This window comes from Lynx canadensis, chromosome D2, assembly GCF_007474595.2.
Source record: "Lynx canadensis isolate LIC74 chromosome D2, mLynCan4.pri.v2, whole genome shotgun sequence".
Lineage (NCBI taxonomy): Eukaryota > Metazoa > Chordata > Mammalia > Carnivora > Felidae > Lynx > Lynx canadensis.
In genome coordinates, this window is record NC_044313.2 from 79388254 (window position 1) to 79409169 (window position 20916).

The 20916-nt window shown below is 47.1% G+C and overlaps 1 protein-coding gene across 4 annotated transcripts in view; it reads left to right on the forward strand.

Moving 5' to 3' along the window:
* RNLS (renalase, FAD dependent amine oxidase) overlaps positions 1-20150 on the forward strand; it is a 293352-nt gene extending 273202 nt beyond the window's left edge. For 2 of the 4 annotated variants that reach the window (XM_030335564.1, XM_030335565.1), the window contains exon 7: positions 19669-20055. In XM_030335564.1, coding sequence (XP_030191424.1) covers positions 19669-19884 — 216 coding nt within the window. In that variant the 3' untranslated portion in view covers positions 19885-20055. Of the gene's footprint in view, positions 1-10776; positions 11233-19668 lie in introns of those variants that run through there. The other 2 variants (XM_030335571.1, XM_030335572.1) reach the window with 2 other exon arrangements.
* Positions 20151-20916: the final 766 nt, after the last annotated feature.

Below are 20916 nucleotides of genomic sequence, written 5' to 3' on the forward strand. Positions count from 1 at the left end.
AACATTATCTGGAGTACCTTAAAGCCAATTGATGAATTTTCCCATAATTAAAATAGGTGGGTCCAGCTTGGGGGTGACATTGGAAAACCTACTTGGTGGTAGGTCTTCAAAGAGATAGTAAGACCACCTATAGAGCCAGAACCCTGCCCACACATGTTCCCTGGAAGCAAAAAGCCCCTAAGGGTAGGCAGGGAGCCGTCAGGGCATTGCGGTGATGTTGAATTAGAGACCATTCCTCTAATTTCCTAGCACCAAGCGCTGGCCTGATTCTAGAAAGCAGGGAGAGCAACCTTTGCAACCCCCCACCAAATGACAGAATGAATTTCCCATTCGGCTGCTGGAAATCAGGGCAAGCTGTCATCTTTCATTTGATTAAAACAGAAAATGAGCACAATGAGATACCCCTTCACAACCACTAGATGGCTATTATCAACAACAAACAAACAAACAAAAGCAAAACGTAACCGAAACCAACAGGTGTTGGCGAGGATGCGGAGAAATTGGAACCCTCCCGCCCTGCTCGTGGGAATGTCAAATGGCACGGCCACTGTGGGAAACGGCATGGTGGGTCCTCAAAAATTTCAACATAGAATTTTACCACATGACCCAGCAATCCGTCTTCCGGGCATATGCCCAGAAGTGAAAGCGGGGACTGGAATAGACAGGCCTACACTCGGGTTCATAGTAGCCTTAGTCACAATAGCCCAAAGGTGGAAGCCACTGGCTTCCATCGATGGATGAAGGCGTGAATGAACAAAACGTGGTGTATTCATACAACGGGATATCATGAAGTCTCAAAAGGGAAGGGGGCGCCGACCGACGCTACAACATGGGTGCAAACTTGAAGATATTATGCTAAGGGACTTAAGACAGTCGTGAAATATCCAGGCTCCCACTTAGCTGAGGTTTCTAGCGGAGTCAAATTCACAGAGACAGACAGCAGAAGGCGGGGAGGAAGGAATGGGGGCTGAGGCTGAACAGTACAGAGGTTTCTTTAGGGAGACGGAGAAGCACAAAAGGTAGGCGTCAGTGGTGGCTTCAGTACATCCTGAGGGTGCTGAGTGCCACAGAACTGTACTCTTAAAAACGGTCACTCTTATGGTGTGCGTATCTTACCACAAGTCTTTAAAAAAGGAAAGAAAAGAATGGATATTGCTTATAAAAGGGGGAGAAGGATATTTACAAATCTATGAGAATGACACCATCTCTCTACAGCAGAAAAATAGGCTCATTATAGTTCTTTTCCACTTAATAGCCGATTTCACAGAAATGGCCAAAAAAAAAAAAGAGGAACAAAATACACACACACATAAATATATATAACTATGTTTTGCCTAGTAAGTGATAAAAATATATACACGTCTATGTATACATGTATATAAATGTACGTGTGTGTAAATACTTTATATGCAAATATATGTGTATATATACGTGTGTATACACACACACACACACACACACACACACACATATACACCCATATAAAATCATGTTCTGCTTCATGGGTAAACAAAAGCATGCAGGTTAAAAACCACAGTGAAATGCAAAGTGGCATCTTTTTAAAAATTACTAAATTCTAAAAGGAGATCAAAACTAACAGAAGTTAAAATTGTCACAGCCTCTCCACAAAGTGAGCTGGAAGCATGTATCAAATGCGGTTTCTTAAGCATGTTTTTTGACTCAATAATCATGCTTCTAAGAATCTGGCTTCAAGGAATAATCAGGGATGTAGACATTGATTTGTTGGCAATATGTGTACTTCCAGCATTACTTATAATAGTGAAAAACTGGAAACGACCCAAGTAAACACTGATTGGAAGTGACTTAATAAATTCCAATAGATCAAAGCAGTGGCATTTAATGCAGTCACTTGAAAATGTGCCTACCTGGAATAATTCTTATGATACGCTGCTAAGAGAGAAAGTCCAAAATAGGTAACATTCAGACCAGAAGACATTTCCATCTTCATTCTTGTATTTAATTATTTTTTTACAAAGGAGGGGGCGGGGGTAGAATGCAGCTTCCTGGGGCACAAACCTCCATCCATCTGAACTGGAGCTCTCAGGGCTGAGGTCTGGAAATTTGCATTTGCTTTGAATTTCCCCAGGGCGTTCAAGGGCAGTCAGAGAATTTCTGCACTTGAGAATCCCCAGATTAGAAGACGTAAGGCTGCTTCCACGTGGGATCTCAAAGCAATTCTGAGGCTCGGAAGTCTAGAGATCATCTGACTGTTTGCATTATAAAATCCAAGGCACTAATACAGATACAATGGGGGGGCTGTGCTGGAGGGGGTTGGGAGGGAGGCTGAAGTCACCTGAAGATCAGCATTGCCCACTCTCCAGTTATAAGGCATTAAGCCTCCGGTCTAGGGGCCCTCACACTGTAACCTGCATGAGAAATGTCCTTGTTCTTAGATAGTACATAGTGAATATTTAGCAATTAAGGGGCATTTTGTTCACCATGAACTCTCAGACCGTTAGGAAGAAAAAAACAGTAGATAAGCAGATAGATGATAGGTGCGTAGATGGGTTGATAGATGCATAGCTACACTGATACGTGATGGATGATTGACGGACAGGTGAAAGATAGCTAGACGGACGGATCAAAGGGAGGGTGAAGGAAAAGAAAAGTGGCTAAACTAGAAACTTAGGTGGAAGATACATGGACATCTTTGTCCTCTTTTTGCCTCGTTTCTGTAAGCTTGAAATTATGGTCCAATAAAATGTGACCCCACAAAGAAGAGGATTAGGAGACATATCGAACACAGTAGTGACCTCTAGGACGTGGATCGAAATCACCAGGCCATGCCTGTTTTTCCATCGCTCTCTTATTCAACCAACATCAGTCAAGGGTGTATTCTGTACCAGGCTCTCCATTCAGAACACTTGGGAAAGATGGGAGATCAAAGCCATTTCCTGCCCTCACCACCGTCCTATTCGAGCTAGGCTAACACAAAATGCAGATTCGGGGCCCTGAGACGGAATTAGAATCCCTGGAGAAGGGCCCAGGGACCCGGATCACAGGAAGGTTCCACATACACTAAGGCAGCGTTGCTTTTCAAAATATGGGCTTTGTTTCAGAAGTGGTTCGCAATTGCAATTTCATGAGCCAAAAAGATTTTTTGTTTTTTTTTTTTAATTAAAATAACAGAAAGAGAAAAAAAGATCAAGAATGAGTAATGGTGAAGAGTGGCCATTATTGCATAATGCGTTGGCTTCAGTGCCCTCGGTCACCGTGTGAACCAGGTTTCGTATAGGAAAGCGCTGCCATAAACTATGGCCCGTGAAATATATCCCTGCCCTTGTCCTCCGTTGCCCCCGTCCCCGCAGCTCTCCCTTTGTCCAGACCCGGACGGGCTGAGAGGCTGGGACGCGTCGACCGCCCTGAGAAGGGGCAGGCTGTTGCGGGAATGTGACTCCCCGGGGCACACCCCCGTCACTGTGCACTGCCCGGTCCTGTGGCACGGCCCGGAGCTGTCCTGTCCCACAGGTGGCCGCGTCTCCAGCCCGTGTGCTGTCATTTCCTGTGATGGACACCGCCCCGCTCAGCACATCTCTGTCCCAGCACCCTGGGGCAGAGGTGGAGCGTCGGACAGAAAGGGACCGAACGTTTCCATTGACTGGGATGCTTCTCGACGCAACAAGAACAGAGGGCATAATGCGTGCGACCAATTTCCCGGGCCACGGTGCCGGGTATTTGATTCGGGCCCCTCACGTCAGATCACAGTCAGACGCAAGCCCTGCTTGTCCGACCCAGAGGAGAGACAGCAGTCGTCCGAAATCAGAACGAAACAGGATGGGGTGCAAAAACCCACATGAAATGAGCTTGAGAAATCCTCCCCGGGGCTCTGGGAACCCAAGAACCTGCTGAGCTGACCAGACGGGGGGCGGATGATCCTGCCGTTGACACGTGCACTGCACAAAGACCCGCTGTCGCCGAGAAGAGACATCCGAAGACTGGCTCGGCTGGCGGAGGCCCTGGGTCGCATCAGGGCAGTGGTGGGGGAGTCGCGAACCGGGTTGGGAAGGAGAGACGCGCCCCGGAGTCCTGAGAAACGCTTTGCTCTCCATCTCGGGGCCGAACGAGTGCCTCCTAGAGAACGGAAAACAGAATTACTCAAAGAAAAACCGTCGACCTCGCCGAGAGGATTCCTTTCCTGCCCCGAGTCTGGGAAGCGCCTCCAGGGAAGCCACAGAAATGAATTTGCTCAGCCGAACAGGGCAGAGTGAGATACTCCCCGATTTACTCGGTGACACGACGCAGCACGAGAAGCCATCCCTTCTCCACCTCAAAGCAAAGCACCGAGGGGCGCCTGGGTGGCTCAGTCGGTTGGGCGTCCGACTTCGGCCCAGGTCATGATCTCGCAGTCTGTGGGTTCGAGCCCAGCGTCGGGCTCTGTGCTGACAGCTCGGAGCCTGGAGCCTGTTTCGGATTCTGTGTCTCCCCCTCTCTCTACCCCTCCCCCGTTCATGCTCTATCTCTCTCTGTCTCAAAAATAAATAAACGTAAAAAAAAAAAAAGCAAAGCACTGAAATGCTTGATTTGGTGCCGTTGTGGTAGAAATGCCTTCTATCAAAGGCAGGCTCCCACACCGCAAGCCAGAGATAAGTAACAGAGGAAATCGTTGAGACCGTGACCTCTCGGTGGCCTCTTAGAGCCGAATCTTTGCTAGACCTCAGACTATCACACGGGCCACCAGCCCGCCAAGAGGAGTTTATGGGCGAGCGGCGTGGGAGGCACCTCAGCACGCAGAAGCCTGGCTTTCGAGCAGCTCGAGGAGAGACATTCCAAGGGAATTTCTTGTTTGCTTCCCCGAAGCAAGGATTTGATGTTTAGGTGGAGAAACCCTTCTGGGAAGTGAGCTCATTCCTGGGGTTCCGCTGGGGTCATCCAGAAAGGTGTTTGCTGGGGATCTGGGATGGTCATCCAGTGGTGAGACGTGAGTATTTCAAAAATGTGGTCTCTCGCCGACTGGCAAAAAATGAACTGGCAGGATGTCACGAGGGCCTCTCCGGCCCGTAGATTCGGGTGGTGGGTTAAATCAGCAAACATTCCAGAGTGTCTGCTGTAGGACGGGCACTGCGAGGATGCCTCAGAAGATGCTGGGCAGAACCAGACTCACGGGGGGCCGGGGCGGGGGCGGGGCGGGGAGGGGAGCACCGAGCAGATCAGTGCACGGGCTCCCCTCTCAAGACAGTGTCACAGCACACAGGGGAGAGACTCCTGGTCCCCACTTCCAGTTTAGGAACCCCTGAGGCCCAAGACCGGCAAGTGGGGCTGAAGGGGACCCGTATCTGACAAACAAGGTTGGCCTCTAAGTTGCCCTTAAAGTGCCTGCCTGACCTGAAGACTGAGGCAAAGGCCACTCCATCCTCAGAACAAAACGGTGGGGGGAGGCCCGAAGACAAAACGGGACCCTCCGTGGGATAGAAAGGAGACCCTGACCACAGGAGGGGTCCGATGGGTCCAATTTGCATCTGCGAGGGACAGACACAGCAAGGAGTACCCAGGTTGAGAGGGATTCTATACGTAGAAACAGACGTCATGTCGTACTCCTCTCCCGTCTCGTCAAAGAGGTCATCTGGGTCCCAGAATCTAAAAATGGCCTCAGAGTTTGGAAGGCTTCTGTCCTCAGCCGGCGTAGGGGCCTCATCTCAGCCCTGCACCTTCAGAAGCATGAAGGAGTCCGGTGAGGCAAGCGATTTCAAAGTTTGCTTTAGGACGCAATTCAAACAATTTCTGTTCGTCATGTAAACAAGTCAGCCACTTACGGGAGGAGCAACTCTTGGGGTTGAAACAAGCCTTCCTGGGTTCCCTCGGGGCCCCTCAAAGGACAGTGGAAGACACCACCGATAAGGGGGACTTCTCAGGACCTCGCGGCCTGGTTCCGGAACACTGACTGTTGGGAACGCCCCTCAGACGTTCGTGGCTTCTGTCCTTGGCCCACTGTGGGACAAGTGCATCCAAACAGTGCATCTGACCCAGGGAACCCTGGGTCCCCTGCCCCAGCTCACACTCCCTCTAGGAGTGAGCTAGGCCGGGCCCTGTTTGGGGTTGGACGAGAATGACAACTGAGACTTGGCCAGTGTCACTGTCCCTTTGGTTTTCTGCCACAGCATCCAACAAGCAGTGAAAAAATAGGAAACCGAGGGACAAAAAAGAACTAATAAAATGCTTTCAAGCACGCGACCTTAGTCTAGTAGACTAGTCCTAGTTACATACAGAGAAACTGTTCTCAGGAGTCCCTCGTAAATACTTCTTTATTCAGAGAACTGTCGATTCACGTCCATCCTTTGTGAATGCCAAACTAGAGTCTTGGGCACGAAAACATTTTATTCAATCTCACGGTCACCAAATATTTGTTAAAGTGTCCAAAGAAGTCTGATATATCGGATTCACCTGCAGTTTGCATTATATTGCTTTTTCCCCAAAGAGGATAGGCCTTCCTGAATTTCCCTCATCTGTGATTGCAGACTCCCAACAATTCGCACTCCAGTGAACATTCGGTAGTTATCTCTCTGACATGTACTGTCTTTCCTTCCAAAGACTTTGCTTGGATGCCCTTGCTTTTCCTATCCCGAGTCCGCAGAGTCTGGAGGGGACTGCGTGCTAAGCCCCGGGGACAGACGGGATAGCTGCTAGAATCCATAACTTCTTGTCTGGCTTCAGCCAACCTGAGCTCGCTTGTTTAAGTCACTTGTGACAGAACGAGTTCTAGTCGATGCAATGAGTATGGAGCCACTCCTGGAAAGGAAGAGTCTGCTGCTTCTGGTTTCTATAGGTTAAGGCCACTAACAATACTGTAGTAATTATAGTGGTCCCTGTAGGCCCTCCACCTACAGCTTTCCACACATCGTCTCATCGGTACTCTTATCTCCATTTTACAGATAAGAAAACTGAGGTGACTAATGTCATGCTAGCTTGAAAGTGGCAGAGATGGAATTTAAGCCCCAGTGGGCCTAATGCCATAGCCATGCCCAGCCATTATGTGGTAGGCACTGTGTAGACGCTAAGAACAGAAGGGCTCTTTTTCTCAACCCAACGTGGTAAGGGAGGGCATCTGGAAATATATGGAATGCTCTCTGGTTGTCCCAGGGACTGGTTGGTGGGGACGCACCTGGAATTTAGTGGACACAGGCCACAGATGTTCAATGGTCTGAAAGGGGCAGGACTCTCCTGCCCAACAAAGGTTGATCAGTAGTGAGTCCATTGAGAAACCCTCAAGAGTAGAGTTAGGTACCGAGATAATCCAACCCACAACTGGAGGCAGCTATGAGAAGAGATGTAATGAGTGTTCCTTTAATAGAGAAATAAAAATAAAGTTTAAAAGCCTATGAAAAGCCCTTAATAAAACATGGCGTCATCCTTAAGGCATCCCACCGTTCACAGAACGTTTTCTGCTTACGAGGAAATCTTACACCAAAGTTTCCCCTTTGGATTGTAAGCCCATAGAATCTGGTGTCCTTCCCAAGATGTTTAAGATACAAGTTTCTCTGAGAATAGTCCAGCCGTGGCCACTCTCATCCTTTGCGGGTGTGGCCTCGAGCCCCTTGTGAGGTTATTGGATCATGTATGCCCTTCCCAGTCTGCACATCCAGATTGTCTATTTCCTTTTCTTCTTCTTTTTTTTAATACTCATTTACTTTGAGATAGAGAGAGAGAGCACAAGCAGGGGAAGGGCAGAGAGACACAGAGAGAGAGAATCCCAAGCAGGCTCCACACTCAGCACAGAGCCTGACATGGGGCTCGATCTCATGAACCATGAAATCATGACCGGAGCTGAAATCAAGAGTCAGACCCTTAATCAGCTGAGCCCCCCAGGTGCCCCTATGTCCCTTTTCTTTTTTTTTTTTTTTCAACGTTTATTTATTTTTGGGACAGAGAGAGACAGAGCATGAACGGGGGAGGGGCAGAGAGAGAGGGAGACACAGAATCGGAAACAGGCTCCAGGCTCTGAGCCATCAGCCCAGAGCCCGACGCGGGGCTCGAACTCGCGGACCGCGAGATCGTGACCTGGCTGAAGTCGGACGCTTAACCGACTGCGCCACCCAGGCGCCCCCCTATGTCCCTTTTCTTCCCCATTTCTTCTCAGGCCTCCTTTCCATCATTGGTCATCTTTTTTTTTTTCTTTTCCTTTTTTTGAAAAGACTTTAGTTTTTATTCATTTAATTAACTAATGAATTAATTTAAAACGTTTTTTTTTTTAATTTATATATTTAAACTCAAGTTAGTTAACATACAGTGTAGTATCGGTCTCCGGAGTAGAACCCGGTGATTCATCACTTACGTACGACACCCAGGGCTCATCCCAAGTGCCCTCCTTAACGCCCATCACCCAGTCAGCCCATCCCCCACCCACCTCCCCTCTAGCAGCCCTCAGTTTGTTCTCTGTATTTAAGAGTCTCTTTTGGTTTGCCTCCCTCTCTGTTGATATCCTGTGTTTCCTTCCCTTCCCCTATGTTCATCTGTTGTGTTGCTTGAATTCCACATGAGTAAAATCATATGATATTTGTCCTTCTCTGACTATTTTGCTTACCATAATATATTCTAGTTCCATCCATGTTGTTGCAAATAGCAAGATTTCATTCTTTTTGATTGCCAAGTAGTATTGCAGTGTGTGTGTGTGTGTGTGTGTGTGTGTGTGTGTGTGTGTACATACCATATCTTCTCAATCCATTCATCTGTCGATGGGCATTTGGGCACTTTCCATAATTTGGCTCTTGTCGATAGCGCTGCTATAAACATTGGGATGCACGCGCCCCTTTGAATAGACATTTTTGTATCCTTTGGATAAATACCTAGCAGTGCAATCGCTGGGTGGTAGGGTAGTTCTATTTTTAATTTTTTTAGGAACTCCCGCACTATTTTTCGGAGTGGCTGCACCAGTTTGCATTCCCACCACGGTGCGAAAGGGTTTCCCTTTGTCTGCATCCTCGCCAACATCTGTTGCTTCCTGACTTGTTAATTGTAGCCATTCTGACAGGTGTGAGGTGGTATCTCATCGTGGTTTTGATTTGTTTTTCCCTGATGATGAGTGATGCTCAACATCTTTTCATGTGTGTTTGCCATGTGGATGCCTTCTTTGGAAAAGTGTCTATGCTTGTCTTCTACCCATTTCTTGACTGAATTATTTGTTTTGCGGGGGGATGAGTTTGATAAGGTCTTCATAGATTTGGGATACTAATCCTTTATCCGATATGTCATTTTGCAAGTATCTTCTCCCATTCTGTCGGCTGCCTTTTAGTTTTGTCGATTGTTTCCTTCGCTGTGCAGAAGCTTTTTCTCTTGACGAGGTCCCGATAGTTCGTTCTTGCTTTTGTTTCCCTTGCCTCTGGAGACGTGCCTAGTGAGAAATTGCTGCAGCAGGAAGTTGCTGCCTGTTTTCTTCTGTAGGATTTTGATGGTTTCCGGTCTCACGTTTAGGTCTTTCACGCATCTTGAATTGATTTTTGCGTATGGTATCATCGTTTTTAAAACGTACTCAAAGCCAAAATGTGAGGGTCTGACCGCGCTGTTCAGATTTCTACAGTTTGTCGGTCACACGCTCTTCCTACTTAGGTGTGGAGTAGATATCACTCGTGTTTTCCTCCAGGAACCCAACCCCTGCACCCAACATGGCATCCCTCTGGTGCTTCTTGGCCTTGCAGCAGCGTATCCCCAAATATCTGCCAACCGTCGGGGTTTTCGCTCTGTGAGATTTGTAATTCATTAAAAATAGAACTTGTGGTGGATCCGTTTGGCGTTCTGGAAAGCAGGCCGTGAGATGCCGGTGGGAGAGCTTCCAGACAGTGATGCAGGGCTGGCATCCGTGCGAGAAGAAAAGAAGGAGCGGGAGGTAGGAAGAGCCACAACATGCAACCTTGAGCTTGAGTCAGGCCGGCCCTTTGAGCACCAGAGCAAAGACCAGCCGAGCGAGCAAGGAGTGACTCAGGCAGAAACGGCCCAGCTCTTGTGCCCCCGCTCTGCTCAGGGCAGCGCCTGGCCACTGGCCAGCTACCTTCCTCCAGCAGCACACATGGCATTGTGGGTATTCTTAAAGTGGAAGTCGTTTGTCACGGAGCTGTGCGTGTGTGTTTAAAAGAAACAAGATTGCCTTGAAAGCTGGGGTCTGAACTGTGACGTGATGAAACCCTGGAAAGACCAGAATAGCATCTTTCTGTCTGGGAGATCAAGCCTCACCCCCAACTTCCAGGCTGCTGGCCTGATTGAAAGAGAATATTCCACCACTCTAAAAAGGAATGGAATTAGAAATGCCAAGAGTGCAAAGTATTCTGGGACGGCTGGGCATCCAACATTCTGCGTTAATCGTAGAGGGAGAAAAGTCCTCTGTTTTGGCCAGAAATCAGGGGAGTTATTTTGGGAGCAGCCTCCTCCGTGACCCAGACATTACCATTTGAGGTTCAAAGCTCTGGAGGACACAGCCTCGAGCGTTCTTTTCCACTGCCCTGTGTTTCTTTCTTCATGGGTCTTTGTGCATAAACCTGCTACAAATCCGGCATTCACCTTCTCAAGGGAGCCTGCGGGGAAGCTTAGAGAGGGTGAGCTTTCCTGGGAAGTGACTTGCCTGCCTACCCAAGGGCTCTCATGACTCACAGATACCTGGGTCCTCAGCCTGGTTAAATAAATAAATAAATGAACGAACGAATGAATGAATGAATGAATAAATAGCATTCAGGATTTACCTATGCAAACCAAGTTTTACCAGCCCATCTTCTGGCAATAGAGTACCCCATATAAGAAAACCCCAGAAATGACAATCATTTCTCTAATTTTCAGGACGTTTACTATGCGAATTTCTCCAGCACGAGCCGCCAGCCGCTGGGGAGATGAAGGGAAAGGGATTCAAAGAACAGTAATGTGTGACGCTAGTCTTGAAGGGGCGACTGAAGAATCCTCGGATCACCTGCGAACAAACCAAGACCCTCTTCTTTCTCAAAAGGGAAAGATCAGCCGGTTATAACCACTCGTACTAACTGTGCAGGCTGTGAAAGTAATTTGCTTACAGTAACCCAGGCAGCAAATGGCTGAGCGGAAGCCTGAACTCAGGCATTCTGACTCGTACCTGGTCCCCTACCCATCCTTCCCTATGACCCAGTCACTATGATCCGGGCAGATCCAGCTGGGGCCGGGGCGGGGGCAGGGGGGTGGGGAGAGCGGTGATGCCGAAGCTTATACCTTTTGTGGTGGAAAGCTCTCTTTAAAAAAAATACATGTGGGGCGCCTGGGTGGCGCAGTCGGTTAAGCGTCCGACTTCAGCCAGGTCACGATCTCGCGGTCCGTGAGTTCGAGCCCCGCGTCAGGCTCTGGGCTGATGGCTCAGAGCCTGGAGCCTGCTTCCGATTCTGTGTCTCCCTCTCTCTCTGCCCCTCCCCCGTTCATGCTCTGTCTCTCTCTGTCCCAAAAATAAATAAAACGTTGAAAAAAAAAATTAAAAAAAAAATACATGTGAAAATAAATTTAGAAGGGGTTCTCCCAAATGGGGAAGGACTGAAACTTAAGCTTCATTAGCTTACCAGTAAATCCACTTTTGATTGGGATAATATAATTGCCAACAGGGTTAATAGAAAGAATAATAACGATTCTTCAAATCCAAATATATGAAAACCTGGCTGGTTTGGGATTTTAGAATTTACTTTGATCAACAAAGGTGTTCTAGGCATTCAGAGACGTTGAGCACCGCACCCTCCCCCGCTCCAACCACCATGTGATTTTTCTGCACCCGACTTCTACCCCACCTGCTCGAACTCAAGTTCTCTTCGTGTTCCTCAACCCAACTTCTTAATAGTCACTATAGCTAGCATTACCCTGTGCATCAGGCATTGCTCTGAGGCTTTAAGCTTTTTTCACTCTGCCGATTTTTTTTCTTTTATTTATTTATTTTTTAATTTATATCCAAGTTAGTTAGCATCTAGTGCAATGAGGATTTCAGGAATAGAATCCAGTGATTCACCCCCTACATATAACACCCAGTGGTCATCCCAACGAGTGTTGTTGCCCCTTGTCCATTTAGCCCGTCCCCCCCACGGGGACGTCCCCCCCATATCAATTGATATGATTGATATATCATATCAATAGATATATATATATTGATATATATATATAGATATATATCTATATATAGATATATAGATATATATATACCACATCTTCTTTATCCATTCATCCATCGAAGGACATTTGGGCTCTTTCCATTCTTGGGCTATTGTTGATAGTGCTTCTATGAACGTGGGGGTGCATGTGCCCCTTGGAATAAGCCTTTTTATATCCTTTGGATAAATGCCTAGTAGTGCAATTGCTGGGTGCTGGCGTAGTTCTATTTTCAATGTTTTGAGGAACGTCCCCACTGTTTTCCAAAGTGGCTGCACCAGTTTGCACTCCCACAAACAGTGCAAAAGGGTTCCCCTTTCTCCACATCCTCGCCAACGGCTGCTGTTGCCTGAGTTGTTACTTGTAGCCATTCCGGCAGGGTCTCGCTGCCTATTAAAAAACTTTGTATCGTTCTCCCTTCTCAGAGGAGGCAACTGGGGCCCTGAGAAATTAAACAGTTTGTCTCTGAAATGTGCATTCTTCACCAAAGCCCCACAGCGCTTCAAGCAGCCAGGGCAAATCAGACAAGAACCCGAGAAGACTTCATAGGGCCCAGAATAAAGTGTGATAATTACAATGTCTTGACAAGTATCAAGGATCAATGCTAGATGTTCTGTTAGCCACGGACTTAATCCTCGGGTCAGAATCCTTTTTTAGCACCTGTGAATAGTGCAGGAACCACAGTGTAATTCAAATCAGCAATTCTGAGATCTAGAAGGCCTTGAAAATGTGTGATTTCATGATAGGAAATACTTTCCCCCCACCCCCTCACCCCCGGCCATGGATTGCAGATTTTGAAGCCCAAAGAATAAGCTTGGCAAGGCCTAAATCTAAATGCTTCTCATAAATGTTATACTTTTTGTAGTTATGACTGAATTGCCTGTACCAGAAAGGTGCGCTGAAACCGTGTGTGTGTGTGTGTGTGTGTGTGTGTGTGTGTGTGTAAGATTATCTGGTCAACTGGCCTGGCCGTCTTCCTGGGGCTGAGGCACCCTGGAGAGTGCATATCTGAGTCATAGTCCTTAAACTTCAGTGTTTGAAAGAACTTCAAAATTTACCTGCCTCAAACCTTTCATTTACCGATAAGGGTCGTGGGACCCTGAGATATCAAAGGTCACAGAGCTAATGAGCACCCTTCATTTGACAACTAATTGAACACCGAAGGGACTCGGATAGAGGGCTCTGCACTACACCATGCTGTTCCGTGGCTAACACAGACCATGTGCACAACACCAGTAATCCTGCAATTAAAAACAAAATCTGTCGGGGCGCCTGGGTGGCTCCGGTGGTCAAGTGTCTGACTCTTGCTTTCAGCTCGGGTCATGACCTCACAGTTCGTCAGTTCAAGCCCCAGGTTGGCTCTGCGCGGACAGTGCGGAACCTGCCTGAGATTCTCTCTCCCTCTCTCTCTGCCCCTCCCCTGATGGCTCTCTATCTCTCCCTCAAAATAAATAAAAATACACTTAAAAAAGAACTGCTGTCTATGACATAGACATACAAGGTCTCCCTTGGTCTGGGCTCTGCCCGCTTCCCTACCATCATCTCCCACAGATCCTCAGTATGAACTCTTGGTCTTTAGATTTCCAAGAAAATACTTACTGTGCACTCTTGTCTTAGCTCGGGCACTCTAACGATACCACGCACGGGTGTCTTATAAACAAACAGAACAGACTGTATTCCCCACAGTTCTGGAGGCAGACAGTCTGAGAGCAGGGTGCCTGCATCGTTGGGGTCTGACGAAAGCCTCTTCCAGGTTGCAGACTGCTGGCTCCTTGTTGTTTCCTCATGCGGTGGCAAGAGCAGAGCTCTCTGGACCCATCTTAGAAGGGCACTGATCCCATTCATGACCCAATTACCTCCCAAAGGCCCCCTACCTCCAAAGATCATCCCACTGAGGATTCGATTCCAATACATGCATGTGGGGAGGGGGACACAAACGTTCAGGCCAGGGCAGTTCTCCTGGATCTGAGCCTTTCTATAGGCTCTTATCTCCATCTGGGTGGCCTTTCTTATTGCCCACCATCTGAGATCCCTCATCTGGCAAAACTCCGAAGCATGACCTTCACAGGGAAGCTTCCCATGAGGACCCCTCATGCCCCACCTGCCCATCCGGAAGGGATTCATCCGATCCCTATTCTCTTTGCTCAGTGCACAGCTGTCTGGGGGTGGGACGCTTACCCCATTGTGTTTGGGCTCTTGGTTTAATTTTGTTCCTTCCATTAAACTCTGAACTGACCAAAGTCAGACGTCCGATGCTGCTCATTTTTGTAATCATCTAATGCCTCGCCTCTTAGCAAATACTGAAAAAAGAAATGGTAACAATCATAATTAACATTTAATCTCTACAATAAGCCTAAGGGGAAACCATGGTAGGGGTACACATTACCAGGGTTCACCAAGATTTCTTGCTCTCGAAATTAGCCGTGGCCACGTGACTCGCTTTGACCAATGAAATTTAAGCAGAAGCGCTCTCCATCACCTCCGTGTATCATCATCTGACAGCAGGTACCCTTTCCCCTGCTCGGGTGGACCCTACAGCCTGGTCCTGAGCAGGCAATGTCATCTGGTGGTGAAGCTTCCCTCACCTCTGCTGACCCACGTTGGACACATAGTAGGGGTGAGAAATAAATCTCTGTTGTCTTAAATCACTGAATTTCATGTTCACTACTGCAGCATATCTAGGCAAATTCTTCTCTAACTCCTTCCGGTATCCTCCGAATTATCCGTTCCCTAATTCTATCTGAACTGTTGGCGATTGCACATACGCATACAGTATTTTTTCCTAGAAAGCAATAAAGAATGTGCTGTTGGTGTGTTTGTTTTGCAGTAAAGCTTTTTAAAGTCATTAAAAGTTCTTTCTTACTTTCTGCTAAGCAAACGTAGTATCTTTCGTTAATGTCAAGCACAAACGCTTGTGTCTGACGTAAGTGATATATACTATTTGTCTTTGTCCATCTGACTTATCTCAGCACGATGCCCTTAAGGTCTGCTCTGACTTCCTTAAAGAAATGTTCGTTTGTATTTATGTGTTTTTAATGTTTGTCTATTTTTGAGAGAGAGAGAGAGAGAGAGAGCGTGAGCATGGGAGGGGCTAGAGAGAGAGGGGGGGACAGAGGACCCTAAGCGGGCTCTGCCCTGACCGCAGTGAGTCCAATGCGGGGCTCGAGCTCATGAACTGTGAGATCGGGACCTGCGCCAAAGTCAGACCCTCAACCGAATGAGCCACCCAGGCGCCCCAGAGATTTTCGTTTTCAAGAGGAAAAACAAAACAAAACAAAAAGGCAATTCTCTTTTCTAGTGGTATCAGTGGATTGGTAAAGTACTGAAATTAGGTCAGATGAAGGGAATACAAATTCAAGGCTAAGGAAAGCACTGCTGTTTGTCTAAATCAGCCCGAGGACCCTTCCACGGAGGCCTGAAAAGCACAGTGCTCTCCAGGAAGTCGGGTTAGTATGAGCTAAGATATGAGCAAAGGACTCTCTTACAGGAATTACCATTAATATCAGTCAGTCAACAAGATTTATAAAGCCAAATGAGTTCCAGTCCAAACTCTGCCTTGTTCCATGATCACGGTCACATCATTTCACCTCTTGGAGTCTTAGTTTTATCATCTGGAAAATGGGCAAATAACAGATACCTTCATAGAGCTACCGCGTTGGGTTATATCCTTGCAGGAGCTCATGTTTATAAAGCCCTTAGCACAGTTGCCCAAATGATAGGCATTTGGCGAAGAGAAATCTTAACCCAGCCCTCACTAACACCTGCCGATCTGCTGATCTTGGATGAAAGAAAAAATCAGAATGGTATCATGAGGAAATGCCTGCGATACCCAAGGAAACCAACCCAAGTTCGCTCATCTTCCCAGTTCCTGTTCTTTTGAGTGATTTGTTGGTCGAGGAATTATGACGTGAAGCGGGCACAGAGGATGTGTTCTTTTAACCTCGGAGTCAAGGATTCGGGTACGGTTAGATATTTAATAACCCCTCCTCTCGGCCCCGATCAATCTTGCTCTTCTGAAAATTCCAACTTAAATTTCTGCCTCGTCCTGTATACATTCCGCGCCTCCGGTTTTATTCTTCATACACCTGGGGAAAAATTAGCATACGCCACACACAGTGAGGTAGCTGGGTTTTCATTTCAGAACGTACTCAGTTGGTAGCTATAAATACAGGTATAGAGATTTTCCTTACTCAGTTTACAGGTGGATACTGTTGTGCAGGTAGGCCATAATTCATTCACCTGGTTCCCAGGGACAGTCGTGTAAACTGTTTCCAAGTAGGACTTTCTTTTGAAAAGCCTTGGCACCCATAAGCACATATCCTTAAAGCCCATTTAAGTTGAGGAAGGGTGTTAGGCTCGGCACTGGAGGTTACTCCCTGCGGTGATGGTAGGTAATATATTTCCTTTTCATTTGTGCAACTACCCCCTTTTCCCAGCCCCAATTAAAATTATAATTAATGTCCTATAAATATATTGATGTGATGGCTTCTGCCAAGTTGGAAATGGGGATCATTTTGCTCACTCAGTTAGAGGTGGGGGTCTTTAGCAACCCCTCTTTCCTCTGTCTTCGTACCTTCACTTTACCAACTGGTCACAAGGTGAGACCCACCGATGTGATTCCCAGCTAGGTGTTCTCAGCCCACGCCCGGGTACTTTTCCAAACCAGTCCTTTCGTAGCTGATGATTAATGTGGCATGTCCCACGCCATACTTTAATGCTAAGTAGGAAGGAGCCATTACGTGAGGACATTGTCTACTGTTAGCTTTGTGTTTAGAATTCGAAAACGAACAAAGTCCACAGGATGAACGTCCAGGAGAAACTGGGGTGTCCAAAATGCTCTTTAGCTTGAGGGATGTGCGCTTATCCGTAGCAGAGCTCCATAGCCTCCACTCTTCTTCCCCCACTTCCTCATGATCTTTGTGCCAAGGACCCCTGGGTCTCGGGTGAGAAGGTGAGCGTGTCTTTTCGGACATCCAGACGTTACAAGCCCAAACACTCCTAAGGCAAGAGAACATCTACAGAATTTCGTCGGATGGTTTCCATTACGACCTAATGGCCGGATCTTAGGCCTGGGATTTGTTCCTAACCATTGCCTTAGTTCACCTTGCAGATTTGAGTTTATCGTTTCCCCATTACGTCGGTGTGTCCATTGGCACAAAAGAACGAACATTTGTGCTCATCCGATAAAAATTGCGCTTTGCTTAGAGACCTCCCAGTGAAGTGAGTGGCCATGATTTCCATGCATAGAAGGGTTCGACAGTGAACATTTGTCGTATTATGTATTTCTCACTATAGCCCGAGGAGGAAGGCATTATGACATCCTCTGTTTATAGCCATGGAGGCTCAGGGAAATTAACTAGTTTTCCCAGAGTTATCACAACAAGTGAGTGGTGGGGTCAGGGTTCAAAATGGACTTTAAAAGATGGTTCTTGGGGCGCCTGGGTGGCTCAGTCGGTTAAGCGCCCGACTTCAGCTCAGGTCACGATCTCGCAGTCCGCGAGTTCGAGCCCCGCGTCGGGCTCTGGGCTGATGGCTCGGAGCCTGGAGCTTGCTTCCGATTCTGTGTCTCCCTCTCTCTCTGCCCCTCCCCCGTTCATGCTGTGTCTCTCTCTGTCTCAAAAATAAATAAATGTTAAAAAAAAAATTTAAAAGACGGTTCTTTCCAAAAGTCAAATGAGATTTTAACTAGAACCCTAAATGCATAATCCTAAACCTTTATCTTCAGTGTCCCAAGTCCTCTGAAAATATATGAGCAAAAGACTCTCTTGCAAGAATTACCATTAAAATCACAACCATTCAGCAAGATTTATAAATTACCCTTTATGTCTTACCATGAACGACGGCAGTAACATTTTTGCACTGCAGACTCCTTTCAACTTCTCAAAGTCCTATCTGTGCCTATTGATGCATTTTATTCTCCCAGAAATAGCGTGATTCCTCAGAGATGAGGTCAAAGAATTTGCCTAGTCAATTCTGGTTTCCTGACCCTTCCTCCGTTGAAACTTCTGTCAGGAGGAGGACTGTGTTTATGCACGTGTGATTCAATTATTGTATTGATATTTCTTAGGTATAAAATAAGTGTTTGCTGCAACAAACCAAACAGTTTAGGCCTGTTTTTGAAATTCATCACTTCCTCCTTTCTTTTTCCAACCTCACTCTCCTGAAGCTGTCCGCGGGAACGGATTGGTGTATAATCTTCCACTCCAGACTATGGAAATCCGTACTTCAACATCATAGACCGAGTCATGTAGTAAAACATCCTTCCTCCAGGAAGTCAGGAAGTATAGTCTTTACAAATGGCGGCACAGGAATCCATCTGAGATTCTCCCACCAGCCTTAGAGTCAAGTTCTGCCTTTCCTCTTCATCCTGTGCCTGAATTCTTCTTCCCGGCTAGACGCCTCCCAACCTGACCATCTGCAAAGTAGGTCCCGGGATTAATTGGCACTGGGGCTGAGCTTGCCATGTTCCCAGTTTGTCACCCCCCTGACGTAGTATCTGTTCAACACACTACATGAAGATTGTGAGCCACACCCATTCTGTCACCCTAGCCAGTTGCCCATCAATTTCCACCAATGATAAGGCGGATTGTGTAAGAACCTGTGCACACAGTCCTCCCTGATGCGAATGCAGTGCACCTTCGGTGGCCCCCTTCCTGCCATTCCCCTGACAGCACGAGAAATATCTCTCGGGCTCTGTCCTAAAATCGTTTTAGGATCTTTTAACTTAACACTCATATCGCATCAATTGTGACATCATAATGCGATTTGCATTGATTCGAAGCTGCCATCGGGATGAGCTCATAACTATGTCAAAACCTCCGCTGAGTAAATAAAGGACTGATTTTGAACGTGGGGAATGATGTAGGCTGGAAAGATCATGGAAAGAGACTAGAAACAATACAAGCTCAGTAGGGAAATTTTAGACATCAAACATTTTTTTTTAACACAAAATACCAAAGGTCACTAGTCTCCCACATCAAATGCACAGACAATTTTTTTAAACAAATCCATTTCAGTCTGAGTCTTGAAACAAGTCTAAAATATGTGATTTTTGTTATGAAGATTCTAGGATAATTTTAAATTTGTTGTTTTTAAAAAACGAAGGAGGAACTGTTTTGGATGTCAGAGGAGGGCTGGGAGGTTGCGGGGGGGGCGGGGGGAGGGTTGCCATGGCCTCTCTGTCCTCATACAGCACATGAATTTCCACCTATCCTGAGTGGTTGACATCCGAAGAATCTCAAAGTGCAGAATTCCAAAATCATCCTCATTCGCAGGCTTAAGATGCCACCAGAGAGGCTCCAAAATGTGGCTTTGTGACACTTTTTGAAGGGCTGGCAGCCCCCTTTATACTCAATGAAGGCTGACTGGAGCACCCACAATTGGCCCAAGATGCAACTTCTGCATTTATCTTGGCAGTTTGACAAGAGGGTGAGGTTTGGCCAAGGGTGGGTGGAATCAGCATGCAAACGTTCCTTCGCCCATCTCATCCTGTCTGAAGAAGGCGGATGGAGATGGAAGGTTTTCAGGCTGAGTTCCCGCCGACCTTAACTGGAAATAACTTGCTCTCTTTCACATCTGCAGCTGTGTCCTCCTCAGGGAGTTGTCCAACTCAATGTGATTTTAAACATCTGTCAGCTAAATCAGAGCTCCAAATTTAGCACTCGGGAACATTATGTGGATTTGCGATGCTCACTGGAGAACACTGGATCCATAAACCAAGCTCACATGAGACAGCCGGGTGGTATTCTGGTTGGCAATTTCATCTATGACACATTTATTTTGCCTGCACGTTTATGAACATTATGTAAAGGGAAAGAGTGACCGTTTCCCTGAAAACGGCTTTCGGAATCGCTGCAAGATCAATACCAGAATGGAAAGTCTTTGCACTGGGAACGCTGACTGTTTTCCTACCCAATCACTTGCCTGCAATTAAGAAATATTCCCAACGGAGTCGTTTTGTGTGAATTTTCTGAAACTCTGTTCTCCACCCTGAGCTGCCTTTCCGGTCCAGCTACAACGTTCTTCCCCTGTGCCCATCTTGGAGGGAGATAAGCTTTGCGTATAGTCATGGCTCCAAGTGGCCATCTTTGAAGATCTCTAGGATGCAGAAAATCATCCTTTTCCTCCACTGGGCTGACGTTCTGAAGAGATGTGCTGTTGTTCACGAGGAGCACGAAGCAAGGCCTTTGCTCAGAGACTCCCTCTTGGCTGAGGCAATACCCCTGAACGGCTGGCTAACAATCCTTAGTGCACGTGGGGGTTTGTAACCCGTTCTGTCAGTTCCTGAGATCATGGTATCCTTGAGGGGAAACACGGGGTGGGGGAAACAGCCTTGCAATTCAGTGTGAGTTCCCAACAGATGATTAACCGCAGTAGACTAAAACTTGTGAATTTCCTCTCCTTAGGTTAGTGCCAGATCTCATAGCTCCCAAAGTCCTCGGACAGAATTAGTTACCCCCTCCTCTGAGCTCTGGAGAGAGCCGGTGTGCCTGTCATCTGGTATTGATGCATGGTATGGTGAGGGAGGATCTTCAAATGCCACTGAGGTCTCTCAGGGGACAGAAATGGCGTTTGATTTGTCCTGCATGCTCAAGATTAGGACAGGCCTGTAGACGGTGGCCAACTAACATTTTATAGATAGACGGACTGGCACTAGTTTGAATAACCTAAGAAGGTACCGTCTAGAAGCAAGGAAAGGTGGTCCAGGCACAGGTGGCTGGCAAGAGAGCCCTTTACAGAGGTGCCCTGGATAATCCCAAACGGATTATGGACATATTTGGGCAACAGGCTCAACACTCACTTCTCTTGCTTTGGAGAGGGGCAGTGCTC